The sequence below is a fragment of the Dermacentor andersoni genome, chromosome 1 (genome assembly GCF_023375885.2).
Source record: "Dermacentor andersoni chromosome 1, qqDerAnde1_hic_scaffold, whole genome shotgun sequence".
In the NCBI taxonomy this organism is placed as follows: domain Eukaryota; kingdom Metazoa; phylum Arthropoda; class Arachnida; order Ixodida; family Ixodidae; genus Dermacentor; species Dermacentor andersoni.
This window is the reverse complement of record NC_092814.1, coordinates 162,570,991-162,595,207: the sequence shown is the minus strand read 5'-3', so window position 1 is coordinate 162,595,207 and position 24,217 is coordinate 162,570,991. Positions and strand designations below refer to the sequence as shown.

The window sequence follows — 24,217 nt, the reverse complement described above, 5'->3', positions numbered from 1 at the left end:
TTTTGAATAATTGCACACCCCTAGTCATTTTCTAACAACTTGCGTAGCCTTGATAGTAAAAGTGGAAGTGTTGTGAAACATGGCCTCTAGCATGTGTCACACTTGGCAAGACTAATGGCACAGATCATGCTCTTCAGCTGCTTTGGATACAAGTTTTTTAGCGACAGCAGCAGCAGAGACTCAGTAGATTGTGTGAAATAACTTGATTATCAATGTGTGCTTAGGTGTGGGTGTAGTTTTCCTTTTATGTTGCAGTGACACTGACCGCAGGCTTCATTTTTGCTTCCACTGTGCAGCTTTAACCTTTAGTATCCTGACAACAAATATACATGAACATGCTTTGTTGTGTGACAATATTGCCCGGATGAAAGCCTTGTTCTTCATGTACGATGATTCTCCACAATGACTTGCCAAGAAATTTGTTCTTTTCCTGAATTTGTGTTTATTTATGCACGCAAATGGTCATGCTCATTATTTGGTTAAATGATCATGCTCATTTTCCATATAAATTTCTGGAACCTTCTGATTTAGCTCAATTTGTCAGGCTAGACTTGCCTGCCGAGAGTTACTGATTCAGCATATCAGGATGTATAAGCTAACATTCTTTTTTTCTCAAGGGAAGCCTTCTATGCAGATGAAATAAACTAGCATATGTTGTTAGCAGCCACCTGAAATAGCCTTGAGTATTTTTGCTTTTAAAGGGCCCCTCACTAGGCTTGGGCATTACAAACAAACAAGTGTGGCTCATGGATCAGATGGCTATCACATCTGCAAAGTATGAAACAGCTGGGTTGAAAAGGGTTGAAAGTTCAAACAGAAGGCTGCATGCCCTCGCTCTTGAGTGAGAGAGTCAAGGTCACATGCACAAATTTCTCTGTTGCAAGACGCACTCCTTGCAAGGTCACTGTGCTGTGGCACACGATTTCGATTAATCATCCAGTGAAAAAAAGAGGAGAAAAAAAAAGGAAAAAGAAAAAAAGGAGGCGGGAGTCATCACGTGAAGCCAACGTAGTCCCTTGGCTTCGGTATGGGAGAAGGCAGGGAAGGAACACTGTTTGCAGATGCTAGTCGAGGCAAAGGGACGGAATGTGTGTTTACAGTGATGCTTGCTTCCTGGTGACACAGTAACAGGAAGTTTACTTTCATCTATCTCTTCCAATAATGAACTGATCTTAAAAATTATTTGAATAAAACACTCTCTAGGCAATGCGTTGTAACTTCCGTCAAATAAATGAAATTTGTAATAGGGCCTGGTGAGGGGCCCTCTTATGAAATTATTGGTACTAAATAATTAACTGCTGCACTTTTTCATATGACACTGGCGTAGTCACCTTCGCCCGCCTACCCTCTGGTTCTGCACTCCTCTTCCTCCATTGACATATTTTCTTCACGTCTGCATGCCTTTCGCTCTCACCCAGCTGTTTTTGATAATAACCTACACCATTAATCACCCTTGAATTATTCATTTAATGCTGTCATGTCAGAATTTTGCACTGTTAGAAAAAGAAGCTTTACAGAAGGTAGTGCACCAAAAAGAAGTGAAACGAAGGTTTTCATAGGTGCTCTAAAAGCCTAGTATTGACATAGTGGCCATAAACTTAATCATTAAGAAGTTATTTAATCAGGAAATATTTAATTACAAAGAACATGAAGAAGACATTGAAGGCTTCTTCAATTGGCTGTAAACAACTTACACTTTGTTACATCTGAATAAAAGGCTTAGAATCTTACTTTCTTTAAACCTGCTGCATGTTAGGTGGGACACTGTATTGCAGAGAACGACTAGGCATGCATTCCACGCTTACTGTAACCGAATCATAAGCCTAAGGAATGGAATACAAAATAAAATAAAAGCTATGCTCTGAACCAAAAGGACAACGCATTTATTTTGTCCTTTTTGTTCTTGTGTGCATGCCCTCTACGCCTAACCTTTCGAATGACGACTGGTCACAGCCATCACATTGGCTAACTTTGTTGCCCATTGAAAGCAACAATGATTTTAAAAAAATATTAGTGCAGAATAACTTACAGAAGTTAAAACCACATCTGATTCCTCTTTTTGATACCTTTTTGTGTGAATTGCCATTGCTAATCTGAGAAGATAACTGTTTAAAAGCTTCCTGACTGAATAAATCTAAATTTCTTTTATCAAATAAAAAACAGCGATTGATACACCAGCCACACGGGCACAGAAAATGACATTAACTAGCTAATGCCTTAACCTTTAATGTCATTCACAGGGTGCCACACAGACATGCTTAATGGCATTAAAGCTTAATGCCATTCACGACGTAGTGCGTTCTCGTAACTCACTTGGCCATCAAATGCGTACTCTCGTTACCAATGTCTCCACATTCTGACGAGACTAAACGGATTCTTAATGAATAACAATTAATATATGCATCACTTTCTTTAAAAAATTGCTCTTTCTTGCGGCGTAGTGCGTTCTTACCATTATCACAACTCACTTGACCGTCGGATGCGTACTTTCGTTTCCAATGTCCCCGCCGTGGCCGTGGTGACCACATTTTGACGATATTAAGCGAACTTGTAGATAAAAACAACTAATGTATTCTTCAATTTTTTAAAAGGAGCTCTTTATTTTCGTAGAGATCAGCAGGCGATCTTGCCGCTACGCATGGCTAGAGCACTAAGTGTGAGCGCGTTAGCCAGGAGAAGCTGTTCGATTGCATGGCGGTGGCTCCATGCCTTGTTGGCCTCGTACTGAAGCTTTCGAATTTCTGGACTATGTTTGGCTTGAAGAAGCACATACGCCAGAACAAACTGGAGCACATGGTCAAATTCTTCAGGATCGCTGCTTGAGAGCTTGGAAGCTGTGAGCGCTATTTTTCCAGTTTCAATTATTTGGCTACACTATGGGTTAGCTATGAGCTAGCTTTGGCTTCAAACAGTTTACGGCTGGGTGCAACAATGACCTTCCTGAAGTAAACTACATACATTACGCCTGTTAATGTTTCTCACGCCATTTCTTAAATATCTACTCCCTAGATAACTGTTTTTTTTATTGTATTACGATTGGCAAGCAAACTCAACCGTTTCACTGCAGCTATCGCCATCGCAACATTTAATGTCATTAAGTATGCATGTGTAGCAGTGACCAAAATATAATGACATTAAGAAACTTAAGGTCTTAAACTTTTAATGGTATTAACCTCGCCCGCGTGGCATGGGTATAAGCTACACTTTGGTGCTGCAGCTGGAGTATAGGAGAAAAGATGCGCATTAACCTTCTGCCTTCGCATGATGTTGCAGATTGTCATTAAATGAAAAATATAATTTCAGGCCACCGCACTTTGAAGAGACATTTCAAATCATTGCTGTTTATCTGGGGTAAGGGAAAGAAAGAGTTAAGCCGGTGATGACGTAAATTGTCCTCACAAGTTGATTTTGCAATGGTGACCTTTGACACATTGTACCATTTGCCTAATTTTTCTTTCTGCCATTTTTTTCTGTTTCCTTTTTTGAGAAGGAACATTTTATGTGCTAATGCACTTTTCCAATTCTATAATCTTATTTTATTGACCAGTAATTCTGTGGTAAGCTAATCACCAGACCAGAATTAATGTTTCTTCAATTTCAGACTTTGGGAATCTAAATACATTACCCTTGTAATGATATGTCTGCACGGGGATGACTGTGGATGTACTGGAATGTGGTAATGACTTGTTGTGTGACTAGGTGATATATTTATGTACTTCAGCTGAACGTATCATCCCAGTGGCATGGTTTGCAGCACCTGTGATGTGGTCATTTCACACCACACCTTCTCAAAATAAACTGAATTATGTTTATTTTAGGTGAAAGGCTTTCAGATTGACTACCTGGCCAAAGTTCCTGAAGTAAAGGACACTGTTCACAAGCACTCATTATTGCATCATTTGTGCCATATGGTCATGGAAAAGCACCCAGACACTACTGATCTATACTCCGAGATCGGAGCTGTCACGAGAAGTTCTAAAGTGAGTCACTTGGGCTGCTCTTTTTGATGTTGTATCTGAGTGAAAGGATTTATAAGCTTCTGCCCATAGCGTGTTGTGTTCAAGAAGACAGTGTGTAATGTACATAAATATTTGCTGCTGAGTTTTACCTTTCATATCTTATTGGCACTTGTCAAGAATAGAATGTTAATTAGCAGAGTTTATACTTGCATATACATGTGTATACACTTAAACGTTCATTAAAGGATGTTCATTATATATTGAACCAAAAAAATTTTCGCTAATAAATATCCCCTAGATATCCTTCAAAAGTCCATCATTGATATCTGTATCAAGATGGTCAGATCTCAGTTGGCTGCCCCACTTCCCCACGTATATCTATGGGGTATTTTTTTTTTTTTACTTGCTGAATGACCCCTTTGTTTTCTCTCTTTCTCTGATAGAATCAGCTTTGGTATTTTTGACACTTTTGGAAGTGAAATCACTCACGTACATGTACAAGTTTAAAAATGTTGCTTTAGCAAGGAGGAACAAAAAAACTGAGGCGAGCCCTTGATGTTGCTGTCCACAATGCTGCACTGAAGCACTCATGCTTGCAAGGCAGCTCCTTTTCTCCTCGCCTGCCAGCTTCTTAGCAGGCATCCTCCACACTTGCTAACCAAGGCCATCAAAGGCTCTAAGTGTTGCTAGGGAGAATGCTGCTAGAGGGAGCAGAGCTTCCTGTCTAGAGCATCTTGCTTACACAGTGAGCTTGTTTGGTCAGGTTCTTTGTTGACATCCATACACTGATCACTGTATGGCATTTGCCCTGGCTGTCACAGCAAGTGCCATTACAACATCCACCCTAGTCATGGTAATGTTATTTCAGCCACAGAGAGCAACTGCTTCCCTTAGCAAAAGTAACATTGTTGCTATCTGTGCTATAAATGATGCGTCACTTCCGCCACACTTTTCGTGACGCATGTAGGATTGTTGGGGCCTCTCCTTAATTTTCCTTCCTCTAGTGCTTTAGAGGGATTGTTTGGTGACTATAAACCAGTCATTGTCATTTTATCATTGTAGTGTTATAGCATAGAAACACTACATATGTGGCACAGAATTGGCAATAATGTCGATAAATCTATGCTTAGAACATGTATAAATTGGTTGTGATTGAAATAAAAATTAAAACCACTTATGTTTGATTTTTCCAGTTACGGTTTAGTTGAGGCAGTGCAAATAATCGCCTGAACTTTTTATTGCATTTAATGAAAGTCTAGACATACTACTGGTCACTGTAGTCATCATGTTGCTGCTTGGCAACACTGTTGCCAGATCTTGGATATTCATTGAATTGGTTGGCGGAACATACTATGGTTGCATGTGGTCCACAATGGTGGCACTTCAAATCCACTACACTTTCTTTTTTAATTACTACAGTAATATTATACTGATAAAAAGATGCAAAGGGCAGCTATCACACTAATGGGAAGTACTTTTGAAACTGATCAAAAACACTTTTATGTTTTTATGCCCTTATGTGAACAAATATTCTCAAAGAAAAAAAAAAAACACACCAACAAGCTTCCCATTGAAGAATTTTGTTGCTTGGGGGCACGGAAAACCTGAATAAGTGCCAAAAAGAGTAAGTCAAAATTTTGAAAATAACTGATAATTCTGAATTCACATATAAAATTTTGTTTGTAAACTGGTTCATATAGAAAAATCTACTACCGCTGTGAGTGTTTAAAGGCACTAAATGAAATGCTAAGTTAAAGACAGCTGTGAAGGCAAATGTGCAAGGAATCTATAAAGAATGAAAAATAATGCAGCATTTTAATTAAAAACTGTACAAATGAAAATTTTGCATGTATATAATGTACGGGTTCTGATGTACGAATGCAGGTTGACTATGATGAGGTTGCGAAAAATTTGAGCAAGATGGAAAGTGATTGCAAGGCGTCATGGGAGCACCTGAAGGTTATTGCTAAGCATGATGGATCAGCCATGAAAGCCAAGTGAGTGTACTGCTACATCACATTGTGAAATATTTCCACAGTAACCAATAAACTGTTGTGAAACTAAGCATGCCAAGCATGTTTTATCAAGAGTAAGCATACTAGGCTGGAACCAATGTTTGTTTCTAGCGCACACCATGGATCCTTTTCACCAATAATACTTCCCATCAGTTCCACCATTATTATAATTTAGTGGCTGGCACAAACCATGTTAGTGTACTAGTACTAACCACAAAATAATATCATGGCTGCATTGCAGTGCCACTATTATTTACTGGCATTTCTTTCATAAATGCCTTTTTAGCATAGCAGTTAAAAAGACTAAGATAGCCATGAGCCTTTTGAGCTTATGGCTATGTGCTTTTTTATGCAGAGCATAGACCTTAGAAATTGACTACAATGTTAGCCTGCTTTTTTGTATGCAGCAACTCCCCTACTGATTTTGCATTGCCCAATAACATAGGAAAATTTAAGGTTGTTGGTTTGTTGCTGTAATGGCATGAGTAAGTATATGCTAAGCACAGAAGCGAAGTGCTAATGGTCATTGCAATTTCTGGAAGAGTGAAGGAGAAATCAGTCATGGAAAGGAGAGCACTAAGAAATGAAGCAGCATTGTGCTGCGTAGTGTAGTCTATCACAGCCACCACAGGGTTCTGCGACAAGCCCTTTTGTCGCCATGGCTCTTAACTTTTGGGCAGGGCTTTGCCCTCTCAACTTCTCCACTGTGTAGCTTCCAGTGTGTTAGCAGAGACGAAAAGAGAGAGAAAGCCAGGTATCAGGGCGATAATTCCACTTATAGTTGAAGGATTCAAAAAGTTTTCGTAGCAGGAGATTTATTAGACAACATCCTTTAATAGTGAGGTAATTATAGGATTAATTATAAAAGTGTTTCAGGGCCCCTTTAATGATGAGGTCTCACCCTTTCTGAGGCATCTTTTTTGTAAGTTCAAGAAATCTATTCAATATTCTTTGCATACACTCTGTATCACAGCATGCGAAGGTGATGGAGCTTCTTTGAGTTGTTTATTTATTCATGATTAAAGTGGACCTTTGCTTTCTTGCTTTAGCTACCATTTGAACTAACATTTGCATGCAAGCTCACAAGGCCTCCGGTGTGAAAGTGTGTACAGTAAGAATCTTGCTAAATGCAACCTTGCTGGACTATAAGCACTGTTTCTATTTAAAGGAAAGCTAAATTTCTGACAGAATTTCGTACAAAAAGGCTCTAAAGTGCACAATATTTGCAAATGTGCAGTAAAAGATTGCATATATTACAAACCTGATTGTAATACGAGGGTAAATTTTGAGGTTCTGAGAAGAGAATACAATGAAAAAAATTGCTCAGGAACAGTATGACAAAAAAGAAAAAACACTCCCCCCTCCCCATCTGCCTTACAAACTTTGGCACCCAAATATAACACAAGAAGCAGATATAACGTGCCAAAATCTGGAAAGGTGGGAAGGGGTAGAGGAACAGTTACATATTAGGTGTAGGATTTTAGGGTATAAAATAAGGGCAAACACTAATAAAGAGAGAAACCATATCCATCTTTGCACACTCATAAACTAACAACCTGTAAGACATAAAGCAACATCTTGAACTGCCAAAACAATTCATTGCTTTGCCTCCTAGCAGAGTGAACGCATGAATTTTGGCCCAATAGGTGGCTAGCCCTTCCAAAGCAAATCCAAATAAATGGCATGGTGTGTCAGAAAATAGCTGAAAGCAAAGTGGAATGTTTCATCAAAAGGAGCAGTTTAAAAATGTGGCTTGTTTTAATTGTAAGTACACTTTCTACCCTACATGTTCATTTATCTTATTGGATATGACTGAATTTGTTTGAAACATTGAAGAAAAGCAGTCAAAACACTAGTCATCATCATTGGTACAATGCTGCCTTGCACTAACGGATGATGGTGATAGCTTTTGGATTGCTATTCCCATTGTTAAAAGTCTATAATAATTTTAGATTTAAACTAATGTTTCAGTTTAAGCCATCTGGAAATCTGGCCATGCGCAGGACTTAATAAGGTGTAAATTTACATCTAATTATTATTTCAAGGATGAAGCAAGCTGGGGGGCACCAACGTGCCAAACTCCACATGCGATAAATGGAACTGATTGCTCTGCAACTTAGTTGCCTTGTAGCTTTTTCTGAGGGAATCCTTACAGTGCTGTGCTCTAAAGCTATGTATCATGTTGCATGCACCATTCTGGTGAAAACATCTTCAGCAAAAATGCATAATGCAGTCACTGCTGTGCTTCTTCACCAGACTTGCCAACACACACACCAGAATTTCCAACTTGCATATGTGAAAGGAACGCAAGAATCCAAGAGCTAGAACAATGCAAATGCAGTGCAATAAATAATGCTAAATTCAAGCACAATGGCACTAAAAAGGCGCACCTGTTTTTAGTACCTTTGAGTACCTTCTGGTTTTGTTTGCCTTCTAGTTTTGTTTGCCATATAATTTTATTTGCCTACTATAGTGTAGTGGGCCAAGCCATGACAACCCAGAAGCCAGCAGTAATTCAAGACAAGACAAAAAGAGAGAATAAAGGCAGTGTCGTTTTGGAAAGCATGATGGTATCCACGGCCTCCCTTGATCTGTAGCATTGAACACCAAGTTAAACACCACAATTGGCGACAAGGATGGCATACATTACCTAAATATAAAAACCAACTACTTCTCACCGTGTTGTCTCATTTAAGTGGCCATTCTGTTTAATGGATTCCCATTTATGAGGCTATTACAGTACATAATTTCGTGTTGTAGTTACATACTTCTCATTATTTGATCTCGAATGTGTCATTGAAGGCATCTGTGTTGCAGCATGACTTAAAGAGAGCCCATCAAATGCATTTTCTCCATGCATTGTTGTGAAATTACCTTGGTAAACTTATAATTTTTTTTTTTCAGACTGTCTGAATTCCTCAACGATTGTGCAGAAAGGATAGTCATCCTAGGCATCATTCACCGGCGTGTTCATAACAGGTAAGTGGCCACTAAATTTTCTGCACTGTTCCCTTCTGGTAATACGCTGCTGTAAAATTAAATACAGCTGCACCTCCCCAGTGTGCATCCCTTGCACTCACTGTTGCAAAGAACTCAATGCACATTTGCTGTTGGGGCCTGACATGGGGAAACAAATGAAACACCATGCTACTACAGTGCCATCCCTTTGCTTCAAGGGACAGAGTAGTACCATGCACCGATCAGTGAAGCCAGCAATCTTCTTCGGATGTTGCAGAGAGCTTAGGAGCCACAGAATGTGTCAAGTTGATGTTAATGCCGCAAGGTGTTTCAGTTTAATGTCAGCTACCGATGTGGTGCATAACCCTTTCTGTGTCACTGAGTATGTTTCCGTGTTTCTGTCCCACCATGGCACTAATGTACCCGTACGTTCTGCGCTCTCTCCACTTGGATGTGCACAGTAATACAAAGTTGGTGAGCTCCGAGGTAGTTCCACCATCTGTTGCATGTTCTTAGAAGCATATTTCCTCATCCCTCTGCATTTGCTCATTCCAAGTTTTTGTTATTTCTCTGTGGAACACGCCCCTTTGTGGGCACAGTTGCTCCATGCAGAGAGCACACATCCACAATTGGAAGGTTTAAAAAGAAAAACTTTGATAGAGTGGCACTATCGCTTCCGTGCATCAGAATGAAATTAGGCAGGAGAGGATTGAAAACAAAGATAGTAATGTGAGGACCTTACTAAGGATGCATTTGCCATTACCCGCATAATTTTTTCCCTTCTGAATAACCCAAAATAAACTGATGTGTTCATTTTATAATACTTGAGAGAAAAACATGACACTGGGGGCGCATCAGCTCCGAAAAAAGCCGACTCTGAAAGGGTTAACTTCATATTAAAATGGGTTATCAGTAACTTTTACCAACAATATTCAGTCAGAGATACCCATTTATAAAGAGCAATGAACGATGCAAGCATCTCAAGTTTGAAATTTTATGTCAGTGCTCCTTTTTACCTGCAGCTGTATGAGATGCTTGTTTGCGTGTAGCTTGAATATGCAGCTTCGAATCACTAGCTTTGGCAGTTGAATTCGTACCGAAGTGTTCCCCGTAGTATTCTCAAATGACCCTCGACTTGAAGCTCTTTCCCCTCTTCAACGAGTTGAACACGAGTTGAACACAGATTGATGAAAATGTTACACTTCTCAAGATTTTCCGTAGATCATGAAGTGCAGTGATCACTTATGTCAAGGGGTGGCACTGCTATTTACTTTCTTGAGTTGAGGTGGAGTGTTTAGTGGAGGAATGTTCTAGAATACGGTGGTATGTCTCTATTTATTCCCAGCGACAATCACTGTCGAGCTAGCATAAGATAACTGACAAGAAGTGAACCTTGATCTTTCTGAATTTATTGCCTTGATGCCAAATAAAATACTTATGTGGGTTTCACAAAATTTTTTAGCACAGTGCACTCCATGACTTGCTTCTCTCTAGCTTGCCATACACGTCATGATACCTAGGCTATCGTCATGATGTCAGACCAGTTTTCTGCAACACTTACACATTCTGTCATTACTTTTTTGCCATGAACTGCACAAACTGTATTCTTAAGCCACTGGTGTCCATTTGTGATAACAAGTTGTGTAGATAAGGTTTTTAACTTCCAAATTTAGCAGCCAAACATAGTCATGCTATAAGACCTATGCTGTTCTGTCCTGAATATTATTTGCTCTCTCTCTCTCTCTCTCTCTCTCTCTCTCTTATTTTGTCAATAATTCTCGCATATTCCGTATTGTAATCTGTTGCTTATTTGTTGATTGGCTGTTTCTGATTGTATTTTTGTAGCACATTCCTCTGTAATGCCCTCTTTGGGCCTTGAAGGTAAAATAAACAAACAAACTGATGTTACTTATGGGATAACTACTAAGCGGACATGCCTCAAAGCCTGACTGGCTTCAATTCCACAATTGCAGCACATTCTCTAAGACAGAGATAATTACATGTTAATTTAGCACTTACTAATGGAGGATTATCACAAATTTTCTATGCTGGCTAGTGCAAATAATGGATTGTCATCAAATAACCTATTCATCTTTAATGTACTGTTCTCAAAAGGGCCCTGAACCACTTTTTATTGAAGTCGAGAAATGCATTTGAAGTTAAATTAGACTATTTCAGAAATACTTTGCTGCAAAAAGTTCTTCAATGCGTTCAGCAGAAGTGGAGTTATTGGTAATGAAACATACCATTTGCAGTGCTTCCGCTCCTTCTTAAATGGTTTGCATTGCGAAGGCTACAGCGGATCAGGGTGTGCCCACAATACTCTGCCTACTGAACGTCACCATGGCGCGCAGTTCAAATTTGATTTTGGATGTTCAAGTAGACACCAATATTTCGGATTTTGGCACCTATGACATGCGAAATTATGGTTTTCCACAGTGAGCCTCAGTGTGTTCAACCAGTGGACTCGTCACGGCATCCTGCAGCGGCCATGGTAACTGCACTACGTAGCAGACTGCAGCTACATTAAACTGCAGCGTTTGCTTAGTGCACAACGGGGCTAGAGTGCACGCTTGTGCTCATATGTTCCGGTCTGGATGTGCTATTTGATGCGCACCGACATTGTTGTACACCACCTTGACCGACGGATAGTAGCCACATCCAACTTACGCATCTTGAAGCTCTATGAATTAGTCTGCCAAGGCGTCTAACCAGGAGCGGCCAGGAGTGAGTGTGCGCTAAGTGTGCGTGTGATCTAACATTAAGGTTTCGCGTGGTTCGAGGCTAGTTCAGCATTCAAAACTAGTCGAAATTAGCGAGACCCGTTGGCTACGACACTGATAAGTAGGATGGCCAAAGTTTAATTCCTATGCAGGCAGCCGCGGCCGAGTGTACCTGAGCAGATGATAGTCGGCTTCTTCTGGAAGTACGCAATTGTTATCGAAATTCGTAAGCAGATTTTTGTTTACTTCAGCCTATTTATTAAGCTAACCTAAGCCGATAAATATACACAGTAACAGCAGGAAGAAGCATACTGAGCCAAACACCCTTCTTGATTGATGTCAGCTAATTGGCCGATAGCAGCCGCGCATGGGAATCTGCTATATTATGAAATAAAGGGTCCAGAAAAGAGTGAGGAGCAGGCTACCGTTGAAAAGAGAGCATTTAAGAGAAAGGTGACTTTTCCCTCCACTTGCTAGATCCACGTGCCATGCATGACTGCAAAATTTGGCTGAGATATTCACAGCAGCGTATGCTATCCGTAGACTGTGTTTTTTCACCAAGCCCGAGGAGTGGTTCAGGGCCCCTGTAAAAATTTAAATTTTCGCTGAGACACTTGGTATGCCAAAGCCAACTTGAGCCAACAGTTCATGATTTTCAGAGGACTTGTGTAGATATAATGCATTGACTCTTGTCAGCAAGCGCTTTTATGTATTTTACCTTAGCAATCTTAGCGGCAGTTATAATGGCATCAAAAATAGAAAACTTATTGTTTTCTCCAGATTTCACAAGTTGCTGGTGTACTTGGGATGCCCACCACACTCAATTAGAGAAACCAAAGCACAGCAAGTATGCAAAGTCATCAGTGAGTTTGCTCTGGAGTATCGCACGACAAGGGAACGTGTACAGCAACAGTTTGAGAAGAAAGCAAACCACCGTGAAAGGAACAAGACTCGTGGAAAAATGATCACTGAGGTGAGGTGATCTCACATTCTAGTGGCAGCTCCCACTACATTGCAATTGCATTCCATTTCAGCAAGGTTTAAGACTTAACCTTAATGGTTAATTATTTGACACCAAAAGCCACACCAGTTTTGCTCATTGTTTTACTGTTCTCATCAGTAACAATATAAGGACAACAAGAGGACCAACTACTGGAGCTCTACTGGTGGAAAATAGCTCTCTTTCTCATTGGTGCAATTAATTATGTAATGTTACTTGAAAGCATCATGGTGTATATCATGATTACAAAAATATATATATTGCTACATTCATTCATGTCAAAAGTAGCTAGCCCTGTTATCCTTGTCAGTTCTACAGAACATATACTATTCCACTAACGCCAATATTGCAAGTGTAGCATCGGTGGAAGATGCGGAATATGGTCTTTCCACGGTTAATTTCTAGGTAGTAATAACTGCTTTGCCGGTTTTACCAGCATAAAAGTTGCTCTAGGCCTTGCCCTTCTAACCATTCACAGGAAATTACATATCATGGTTGTCTTTACTTACGAAAATATATCACCATAATCATTATCTTAAGTCACTCTGGATAAGATCTCCACTTCACATCTCGCAGTATGTAGATCATTACCATAATGTCGACATACCACTTCAAAAAACACACACTTATTCCCGCTCATTTATGCTAAAAACAAGTCATGACTGAAACCACTTGTCTGCCGAATTTGTAAACATCACTAATCTAGACCAGTTCCATGAAGCAGCACTAGTCAGCACTACATGATGTACTATTGTGCTCAGTATGAGCTACAATGCGCGAGCATTTTGTCACACGCTTTTGCATTACAGTTCATATTGAGCGCGATAGTACCTTGTCTGTCGCGCAGTTTGTTTTACACTTACCTTGTTGTCTAACATGCCTTAATGTTCGGTTTCATAACGATGTTTACTGGACATCTGTTCTCATTATTCATTCCTGTATTACTCTTGTATTTTGTATTTGCTTTTCTTACTCACAACTTATAAGTATGTCATCCCATAGTCCAGTCATTTTCAAAATGAGGGCCAATTTCAATGTGATATCATGGAAGATAAGCCATGTCACAGTGATGCTAGCAATGTTAATGGCTAATATTACATGGTCAGTATTATTATGTAATATTATACGGCCAATATTACATGGTTGTCACATTTAACCACTGGAAGCTTAGTGTTTCAAGCTGTTTTCTGTTGGGCAAAATCTGTCTTTCTGGCCTCATTCAGCATGTTGCTTTCACTTTGTGTCCAGAGGAGCTGATGTGAAAGGGAGTGCTTGAGGCAAGATACAATATGCAGTCATGGATAAACCTCTTAGCCACGCTTATCACATGTAGAATTTGAAAACTCAGTGAATGGGCTGAAAGGAATGGGCCGATTCTGCTTTCAGTGACACAGTATGCCCTGAAGCCACTAGTATATACTCATATTTTGCTGGCTGGCACCAGTGGTCTGGGGTACCACATGATCACCAGGTGCTATCACTGTCATGTGGTCGAGTTCCTCAAAGCTGTGCTAGTGCTGGCTTGCATATTGAATTGGTTGCATTGAAGGATCATATTTTTGCACACTGGAGCACTTGAACCTTCATACCATGATTACTGAGTTGAGAGCTAGTACTATATAACGCAAAGAAAAAAAAAAAGTCAGGACTCCTCTAATAAGCTGAACGTCTGAAAAGCTTCCAGCATATAATTGGGAAGAAAGCATGCCCTTTTCGTGAACCAGAAAGTGCACAGAGATTTTGGGTGTCCAAAATCATATACAGTACAGTCGACTTTCGTTACAACAGACCCTGATAATCCGACAAAAAAGCATCTATATTATCCAGAGTCCGTAATATCTGAGATGCCTCACTTCCGAAACTTTCGTTGCAATGTCTAACAACTTTATTGCAAAGAGTGAGTGCGAACGTCTAAGGTAAAAAACAAACACAGTCGCAGTTTTGCCCGAAAGTCAAAGCATCGATTGCGATAGCAAATTGAGATAAGTGTGGCAGCAACAGCGAGCAAATTGACCTTCATACTGTCTCTCGCTTCAACGCGAACTTAACGTCGAAAGCACAGCACATACTAAGCTACCATGCGGGCATGCACTTGTCCATATTGCAGATCGCTTTCAAGATACGGTGCCCGTGCGGCCACGTCATTAACAGCAGCCACCGGAGTAGAACCGCCCCTCTTTCCCTCGCCTCCCACCCTTGCCTCACCAGCGAAAGACGGTGTGCTTCCGCCCCGCTTTCCTCCCTCCCTCGCACGCAAGATATTGAGCCGCGATTGTCGGCTGACTCTTGCAAGTCAGCCCGTGTCAGCACGGCAAAAGTCCGTTTTATACGCCCGATTTTGACAAAAATTGCCACTAATTTCATCTGCTGTAGCCGATAGTCCATTGTAGTGTGGTCTGTTAAAAGCGAACTTCATTGCATTAATAAAATAGGCAGACCAAACTAAGGTTGAAGAATGGTCCGTTATATCCGAAAGTGTTGTACACGGGTCCATTGTAATGAGCGTAGACTGTAACCGTTTCTAGTATACTTATACATTGGAATCAGCAGGAATCTGTAGGCTTTGGGTTTCTCAGTACCATTTGCTTATGGTTACTGAATGCACCATTGTAGATGGACAAGTTCAAGACAAAAGAGCAGCAGGCTGACCAAGAGCTGAGGCAGCTCCTTGGAAATGGAACCTCTGATGTTGAAGAGCCCAAAGGAGGGAAATGGGGAACTGTGCCTGGTATGCGGGCTCGGCCAAGGATACCGCAAGGTAAGTCCCATGTCAGTGCCATTTTCTAATGCAATTTTTCTGTAGCTGATGGTAATTAGTTGAGCTTACATCTTTGAAATGATAAAGAATTTTAGGTTTGGTCTGAATCTAGTTAGTCTTAGCGATGACCTTTGCATAATCTACACGTGACATTTGCAATGAAATTAGTATAACATGTATATGTACAGGGCTCAGCGATTGAAACGCAATACTCGGACAACATGGTGGCCGGTACTTTTTTTGCGCCACCGGTGGGCGCTGGCGACACTGAGGTTATGGATTTTTGTGTCAAATGAAAGCGAGAATCTTTTTGATGCATTGTAACTGCATTCGGCTTCCTCAGCGATCACCGGTGGTGCAGAAAGTGCCGGCTGCCACACTGTCTGAGTATCGCGTTTCAGTCGCTGAGCACTGTACATATTTAAATTCAGTTGGCAGCTTTCCTGAGGTAATGGCTTGTGCTCTGTAAAGAATAACTACTATGAACATCTAGTTTACACTTCCTTGAAATGGTTTCTTTATGATGGCTTTTATGCCTCAAAAACGATTGGAAGCACAAGTTATGCTTTATGAGGCTAAATTTAGAACAAGTAATTTGGACATCCTTTCGTTTTTGCCATAGATTGTTTGGAATGTTACAAGGGATGCCCTATGAAAAGATGTTTTTTTCGGCTCGAAGTGGTAGTCCCTGACTAGAGTGGGCTTTCAGTTTTTGGCTAGTGTACTTATAGCATTTGCACCATACATGCTACAACCATACAACCATACAACAGTGAAACACAGTAAATATTGAATTTTATAATGTCACTGGGTGCATAAATGTCTGATAAAATAAATAAGTTTGCGAATGGAAAAACAATGGGTTGTCTCATGTTTTGCTTCGTAGTTAGAATGTGAGTTAGGTATATCTTTTGTGCAGTCTGTCAGGATTGACATTATGAAACTTGTTCAAGGCAATTTAGAAGCTTAATGACACCGAGGAAATCCTCTTGGAAGGTTACTTGTTGCTCAAAAAGAAAAAAATCAAGCACGCATGTATGCAATACCTGTGTGCTAATATGCAAGCATCTAGAGACAGCATATGTGTGAGCAGTACATCAAAGATCCTGCATGAAAGAGTTGCTATGATTATGATTGTACACACTATGCTGTGTCACATGTAATCACAAGACGATGTGGATTCCGTGAGGCAAGCAATGATGTGCCTGGGTGGGGAAAACAGATATCTCTTGTGAAATGTTATCACAGTTTGCAGAGTAACTTGGCTGTATGCATGTATTTCCAGTGTAAATATAACAAAACACAAAAAGAAAAACATGACTAAGTGCTATTTTCTCTGCAGCTGCCTGTACTGTCGTGTGTTTTTGTTTTATTTCCTTGATGTATGTAGTACATAAATACTTGTGTATTATTCTTGCACTTCGTTTTTCTTTCCTACCAAAAACTCTGTAAAATCAGTTCCATATAATAACCGTTGGTTCATTATATTGATTTTGTGAAAACGTTTACACGAAATCAATGGCCTGCTTTTATTTGGGAAATCAAATTTTGCTGTCTGTAGATCTTCTAATATCAAGTTTTGTGAAATGAGGATTCAGCAGCACTATAACACCTAATGTACCGCAGGCCCTGGGGGGACCCTTGGTCGGCACAGTACTCCAACAAGGGATGATAACCTGACTGATGCTGATGATGAGATCTTAGAGAGCCTTGTCAAAACAGCCACAGCACAGCCTGCACGAAATGAGCCACGCATTCGCAAGAAAGCTCGCTACGGTGATAGAAAGTCACGTAAGTGGTACCAGTGATCATGCACCCCTGAAGTTTTATCACTTGAAACAAAGATGCACTAAATCAGTGCTGCTAGCCAGATACCTTTTGATAATACTGTAAAAGCCTTTATCTTTGCATACACTTAATTTGTGCGAATTTCACGCTTCGAAAATGTTGCAAAATGTAAGGGCATATGAAATTTTTTAGGAACAAATATTGATACTATACTGCAAACTGTAAATTTATTTTGCCGGCTAGTTGTCCTGGCTGTACCTCCTGGAATACGGTGCATTCAATTTACTTGGCTGCACAAGCTTTTGCTATGTCATAAACAAGATAGTGCACAAAAGAAACAAGATTGTGTGTGCAGCACAACAATCAATTTAGCACAGACAAGCCCTTGGACAACAAGTGATTCATGAGAAGTCATGCATGGAGAACACATATGACTGAAGTTTCATGTAGAAGGCTAAACAAACTGCACTGTTTAAAAAAAGAGAATAATGGTGCAAAAGCACGGAGTTTTCGTGACCCACAGGAGCTGCATGGAACATTGCAAAAAGTAGGAGCTGTGAATATGCCAAAGTGCCCAATTTGTGAACAATTGGTATCACAAAATGATAGGGTTTTACAGTATCTTGTACCATGCACATGTTATTAATTGGATCGGGCATAGGCACCCCTACCTTGTCACGTTGTGTCATCACTTATCCATGGAAAAATTGTCTTGCACCTTCACAGTGCTGAGGCCTGTGGCTTGTATGTTTGTACTACAATCTGCAAACTTTAATGAGAGCATGTGCTTATAAGTGTCGAATCTTGGCCGTGTAGTGTAAAAGACAAGCTGGATGTGCAGGCACTTAGAGTTTTATCTTTGTTTTCAGCACAAGTCTTTTATATGTTGCGATTTTGGTGTAAACTATTTTACTGCTTCAAGACAAACAACAAATTTCAGTCATATTTTTGCACTAAGTGAGCTGTCATGTCTCTCCATGATACATTTTGTTGATGGCCTTTTGTGTCGTGTAGAGGTTAGTTCTACAGATTTCGCTGTTTAGGAGGATACCCCAAATGCTTTTTGTTTGTATCTTACTTGAAACTGTAGTACAAAATATATATGCCCAATGCAGTTACAAGATATTTACGCTTGACAATCAACTAGAACAAGACACCTAGAAAACTGTGTGCTACATTTTTCATGTTAAGGAGGAAAATTATTGAACATTATTTCATCTTTCGCTCAGCATGTTTAATTATTTTGCTATTCAAGTAATTGACAGCTACTTTTGACTAATATTTGCATTAGTATGTTTTACATTTATCAAAGCTGCATTTCACTTGTGCATTGAGCAGTGTGTGTTCACAACATATATATATATATATCAGGGTGTCTACCAACCGGGGAAACCGGGAATTCTCAGGGATATTGAATTGCCTGGAAATACTCAGGGAAAACTCAGGGAATTTGTGCTTCTATCATGGAAAATAAATTAGCTGTCATTTTATTGAAAGGGGACGAAAGTCACCCTAATGCTGGCTCGAGTAAAAGAGAGGAATCGTAACGAATTCTCTTTGAAGCCATGTCGACGGTTGGTGGGGTTGCCAGTGCACAGTCAACGACCGATTTACCGGACGCCAGATTTTTGGGACATACCCGATTATGCTGACGGCTTCGCGGCACCACCACATACCTAGAGTCAATGTAAGGACGTCTGAAATTTTGGACACAAGAACACTTCGCCGTCCGATTTTCCGGACGTTTTGCCGCGACCGCAGGTCGGAAACAGCAATAATCAAAGCCAACACCGCCGTTTTGATTATCTCGCTTCCTCGAACCGGCGCTCTCGCACGCATATCCGCTGGCAGCCGTGGCCGCCACCGTGGCAACGCGGAACCTAACTGCTTTAACGTTCCCTATTAAGGTTCTTGCCGTTAGGTGCCGTGTTTTTAATTGAAAGAACTCGCCGCTGCCAGGAATGGCATCGACTCCGCCTCTGTAGTCCTCGTGATTGGCTTGGAAGCTTAGAAAGCACGACGCGTTGCAAAATGCCGGTTCCCGAAAGGCAGCTTCGTTTCAGCACAGAAATGTTACGCGGTGAAGCATATGTTAAGTATTGCGGTGAAGCTTACCCAGCGTGGGAAGGGGCAATTGTCACGGGACACAGTACTTATTCTCTGATTATACACGTGCGCACCCGCCGTCTCCGGTCATAGTACGAGCACCGATATGCATAATAAGTGTACTGGAAGGCCTTAAGAGCTTTTTCGGATGTGCCTGTGGCGATTTGAGCCCTTAAGGGCAGTAAAAGACATGCATTCATTTTTTCGGACTATCCGATTTTGCGGAAGGTTTAGCGGCCTCTAGGAAGTCCGAAAGATCGGTCGTTGACTGTACAACTGACCAAGAAGATGCTTCAAATGGTCCGTGGGGCGAACGCGCGGCAGAACGAGGACGAGAACAGAAAGAACCGTCGCATTGAGGAATGATCAAGGAAGGAACTGTGCTGCTTCTTCTTTGAAGGAGCTTGAGCTCAAAAAGGAAAGTGTTGGCTGACGCCGAGATGCAGGTGACCCTCATCCAAGCCAAAACAAACTCTTTAAAGTAGTGAAACGCAACGCTGATGCATTGTGCGTGGGCTGAGAGTATGTCAGGACAGTTGAGGCTGACTTTCCAGCAGCTGAGAGAATCTCTTATGAGAAAGTTCAGGCCTAATACCAATGAGCTTGCTATGAATAATTGATGGAAGTAGCTCATTTTCGAAAATATTTGCTTCTGTATGCATCTCTTTTTATTTGTATTTGAAAATGTTTGACTCGATTTGCAATGAGTTTTACCGTTTTTTTTTTTTAATATATTTTGTTCGCTGTGCATTTTACTAACCCCCTCCCTTCAGTTTTCTCTTTTGAATAATGTAAACATTACTCCTTACTATGCAAACTGGATTAAGTTATTTTAAAGATTTTTTAGCATAGTTACTAGAGAGTTACATCGGGTGACATGGTGTCAGCCTGTCTTGACATAAAACAAAGTTCTGTATCACTCGAGGAATTTTGCAAAGGCACTCGGGGAACTTGAAAACGTCAGCTTGGTAGACACCCTGATATATATATATATACTTTATTGATTTGTGTAAAGCTCATTATGTAGCTTCATTGCAATTAAAATAGGCCATTGGAACATTACACCTTTTTGCTACTCATTAACCCGGTGCCCCAACTAACATGGAGCAAGTAAAAAAAAAAAAAAGCAATGCCTTCCGTGTGTCTGGAACCCACTATATGTTAGCAACCTTCTGGAGCAACCTCTAGTATGTTTTGTTCTTATCAATAGAGGAATTATTACTGATTAATTCACACTATTTTTAATTATCTACTTTATGTCCACAATTTCAATATAAGGTTTGTAGAGCACATTTGAATACGTCGCTTTCATCTGTTTGCGATGTGTTACAAACAAGCACGAGTACTGTGCTCAATTTCATTGAGCACAGTACTGGTGACAACTTCATTTAGTTGTGATTAGATTGAATTGTTTTTGTTTGCTTTCATGAAGAGCAACTTTTCAACTCACTTTTTTTTAATGGTACTTTATGGTACTTTATGGTGGTAGCATTTCAGCAGATAGAGAACTAGGAGCATTAATAGTGCTATTTTCTCCTCCTTTTACTTTACCATATGCAGTTCGCCGTACCTTAAAGAGTGGGCTGGATCTTTCCGAGGATGAGCGACGTTCTTTGGCTGCAATGTCATCTTAGTGGGCTTCATTCTTGGACCCCTGTAGCAGGAGGTGTTCACACTAAGCAGTACTGTTGAATGACTTTAGCATGACAGAATTAGCAAAAAATAGCTGATCTCAAGAGGTGCTGTAAGCAGCTTTATGTTGCCTTATTTTCCCCTTGGCACTGTAGTGGGACATTTCTGTCATTTAGATTGGATATCACTTGTTAAGAGACTGTAAGGGGTATTGTGATCAGATTAGAACATGTATGCTTAGTTTTTCATTTGAGGCATGAATTGACACTTGTGCTGAAGTGACAGAATATGTGTGATATCAGCTTTTTTCAATTCTGTGGTGCTCAAGTTGCAATTCTGTTTAGAGTGTGACATGTGTGTCGTCTCGATTTTCTACAGTGTTCACATGCAGATTGCCTTCTTGGCCACATCTGAGTACTTTGATGACACATAGTCTGTAGGATTTTTTTTTTTTTCAGTGATGTTTTTTTAGAAGCAGACATGGAGAATATGTGAGAGCATATAGGCTAAGAAGCAAGTGAGACATACTCTTGTGGTTCACCAATCACTCCATATGTGATGTGTTAGTTTCAGTGTAAATATGTTGTACTATACTGAGTAGTCTAGTGATTGCCAAGTTTCTTTCTCTCTACTTTGCTTCTATTTGCCATATCTTTATATTCTTGCCCTCCTGTTCTCCAAGGCTGAATGTTGTTGATGAGTTGTAAAGATGAAGTGCAACTCTAAACAAAGACAGCTCTTGTGTGGTTTGTTTGCAGACATGGCACATTTTGGCCAAGAACAAGTGAAGTTACTTAAGCCAGGTGCATTTTGTTAGCCAATTTGTTTTTGTACAGTAAGAAAGGTTATTTATTTGTTTTTTGTTCTGAAACCCCTGTGATCTATTTTCCAAGAAGTGTCTTCTCGCAGTTACTATGTCATGCATCGACTGATAGATCTGTCTTGCAACGGCGACTGCCACTGTAGAAGCTGAGCTTGCAACTGATTTGCGCCAAAGTGGCCACAGTATAAACATATACTAGGAGACATTTGTGTTCCATTTTACATACACACCTGCACAGAGAGAAGCTGTGGCTTTCCTAAGTCCTTTTGTTTGTTTACTGAAATGTACAGTATTAGGTTTTCTTCTGATGACAAAAATGTCATTTTGCTTTGTCAAGAGCAATTTTTCCTGCAACTTCAGTGCCAGTAGCATCACTTACTTCTCCTCAGAGCCTGGTGTGGTGCAAAGTTGTACTTGCAGCAAGTACATAAATTATCTCAAACATTCATCATGCTCTGAACAATGGTTGCTCTGTTACTGTCTCATTCTGCCAAATATTTTCTTTCTTTGAGAAGTGCATCTTTTGTTTAGTGCATTTTGTTTTTCTTTTCTTTACTATGCGAGATCTTATGCAGGGTAAGCTAAAAGTATAAGTCTAGGTATATGAAAGAGTAAAAGTAGTGTTGCTGCCCCTGTTCACCTTCAGGACTCGGACAGCCTAAAGGTGTGTGAAAAAGATTGTGACATCTGCAATATTGCCAAATAAAGAACACATCTGCCAGTCTGATTGAATGTCTCGTGATGGCTGGTTCATTTTCCAAGATCGAAATTTGGGAATTGCAATAATAAATGTAGTGAAGAATGGGTGACCAAATCTGATCACAGGTTGACTCACTCACTATAAAGGTGAACATTATGTCTGCATTTACGTGGTCTAATTGGGTTTCAGTGACAGGTTTTAGAGCCTTGACAGTCTTGACATTATATAGTTTTTGGGTTGAAGGATGGGTCTTTGTAATAGTCCCTCCAGTCAGGTTTGTGTATGCCATAGTGGTTCAAGGAAAAAAAACAGACATTCAGCTGCAGGTCATTTGAGCTTTCTGCTTACCAAATGTGGCTATAGTTCAGTTTAGAATACAGAGTATGGCTACACGCGATCACAGATTTGTGACAAAGACCTGCGGAGTTAATAAATAAACTCTTTTTCCAAAAAGAGAGAGAGAAAGGAGAGCACCTTATTGTTTTATGTAACGAGAGCATGGGTTGTTCATTGTTATTTGCGCCTGCTGTGTTTTAGTATGTGGTCACATCTGCTTTGCACAACAGGCGCAAGCTTTGTAGACATCAGTAGTTAGTAGTTCTATTGAACATGCAAGTGATCACTACAGCCTATTTACTATGTGGCACCTGTGTCAATAAATTTGGCTTGAGGTGTCTTTTCATCTGTAGGATGGCGTGTAATAGGGTTCTGGGTATTCACATTATTTATATATACATTATTCTATCGTGGTTTTTTTTGTACGTAAACACCTAGAATACTATATTTTTAGATTAAAGATGATGAACCTTAGAGACCGGTAAATTAGAAGGCTTCATTCAAACCCATCCCCCGCTTTTAGGTTAGACCCAACAACGCTATTTTTTGAATATTTAAAAAAGAAAGAAAGAAAGAAAGAAAGAAAGAAAGGAATGGTTTGAAGTCCCCAGAAAACTCGCAATTCTGACAAATAGGGCGATGTACAATCATATTTATTTTACAAGAAACGCAAGTGATGTCGCCGCCAAGCACGAAAGACAATTCTCGCTGCAGAAACACGGCATATGCATGTATTTAAAGAAAGTCACAGTTTCGCCCGAACGGCGAAGCATAGATAGCGATAGCGAAGTATTAGGCTACTAACGATGTAATGGTCGTAGATTTATCAACTGTACGAATTGCAGTGAATATTCGCGTACTAATTAAATGAGTGGCAAGCAACAACAGTTCCCACTTCATGACCGCGGACAGACGCTGTCAACGATGCGCCTCAGCAGCGGTGAGCGAACTGCCTCTCGCTTCAACGCGTCTCCGCAACTTCATTACGCGGCTTGTAACGCTAGGTGCGTAAGACACAGCGCATACGAAGCTACCAGCCATCTCAGCTCGCCTATTGCTTGCAGCCCCTCAGGTTACCTCCAAGATAGGGCGCGCGGGCACGTGCTCACCCGCACCATGTGCAGGGCGGGCTAAAGTGTACTAGAATTATAGCCGGCCTAGAAGAGGGTAGACGCGTGGTCATCTGCCCCCTTTTGCGTGCACAACACTGGGCGACCGGCAAGACGACGCGCATATCAAGCCGAATGAGGTTTTAAAAAATTTGCTGGAGTGGAAATGATGTCCCGAAAGCGAGGCCGAACCGTCGCCATCTTAGAAGCGGAATGATCAAATATTAGCTTGTAAATAATGGACCTTTTATTGAACAATAGAACATTGTGTTACGCAAACAGGTGCACGAAATGGAAAATAAAAGTATTT

At 40.4% G+C, this 24,217-nt stretch overlaps 1 protein-coding gene across 2 annotated transcripts in view; it reads left to right on the top strand.

Moving 5' to 3' along the window:
* Window positions 1-22,489, top strand: part of Fhos (Formin homology 2 domain containing) — a 194,606-nt gene extending 172,117 nt beyond the window's left edge. For both annotated transcript variants that reach the window (XM_072287961.1, XM_055062679.2), the window contains exons 18-24: window positions 3,819-3,980; window positions 5,844-5,956; window positions 8,879-8,953; window positions 12,436-12,628; window positions 15,269-15,413; window positions 17,040-17,204; window positions 20,868-22,489. In XM_072287961.1, coding sequence (XP_072144062.1) covers window positions 3,819-3,980; window positions 5,844-5,956; window positions 8,879-8,953; window positions 12,436-12,628; window positions 15,269-15,413; window positions 17,040-17,204; window positions 20,868-20,941 — 927 coding nt within the window. In that variant the 3' untranslated portion in view covers window positions 20,942-22,489. The remainder of the gene's footprint in view (window positions 1-3,818; window positions 3,981-5,843; window positions 5,957-8,878; window positions 8,954-12,435; window positions 12,629-15,268; window positions 15,414-17,039; window positions 17,205-20,867) is intronic.
* Window positions 22,490-24,217: the final 1,728 nt, after the last annotated feature.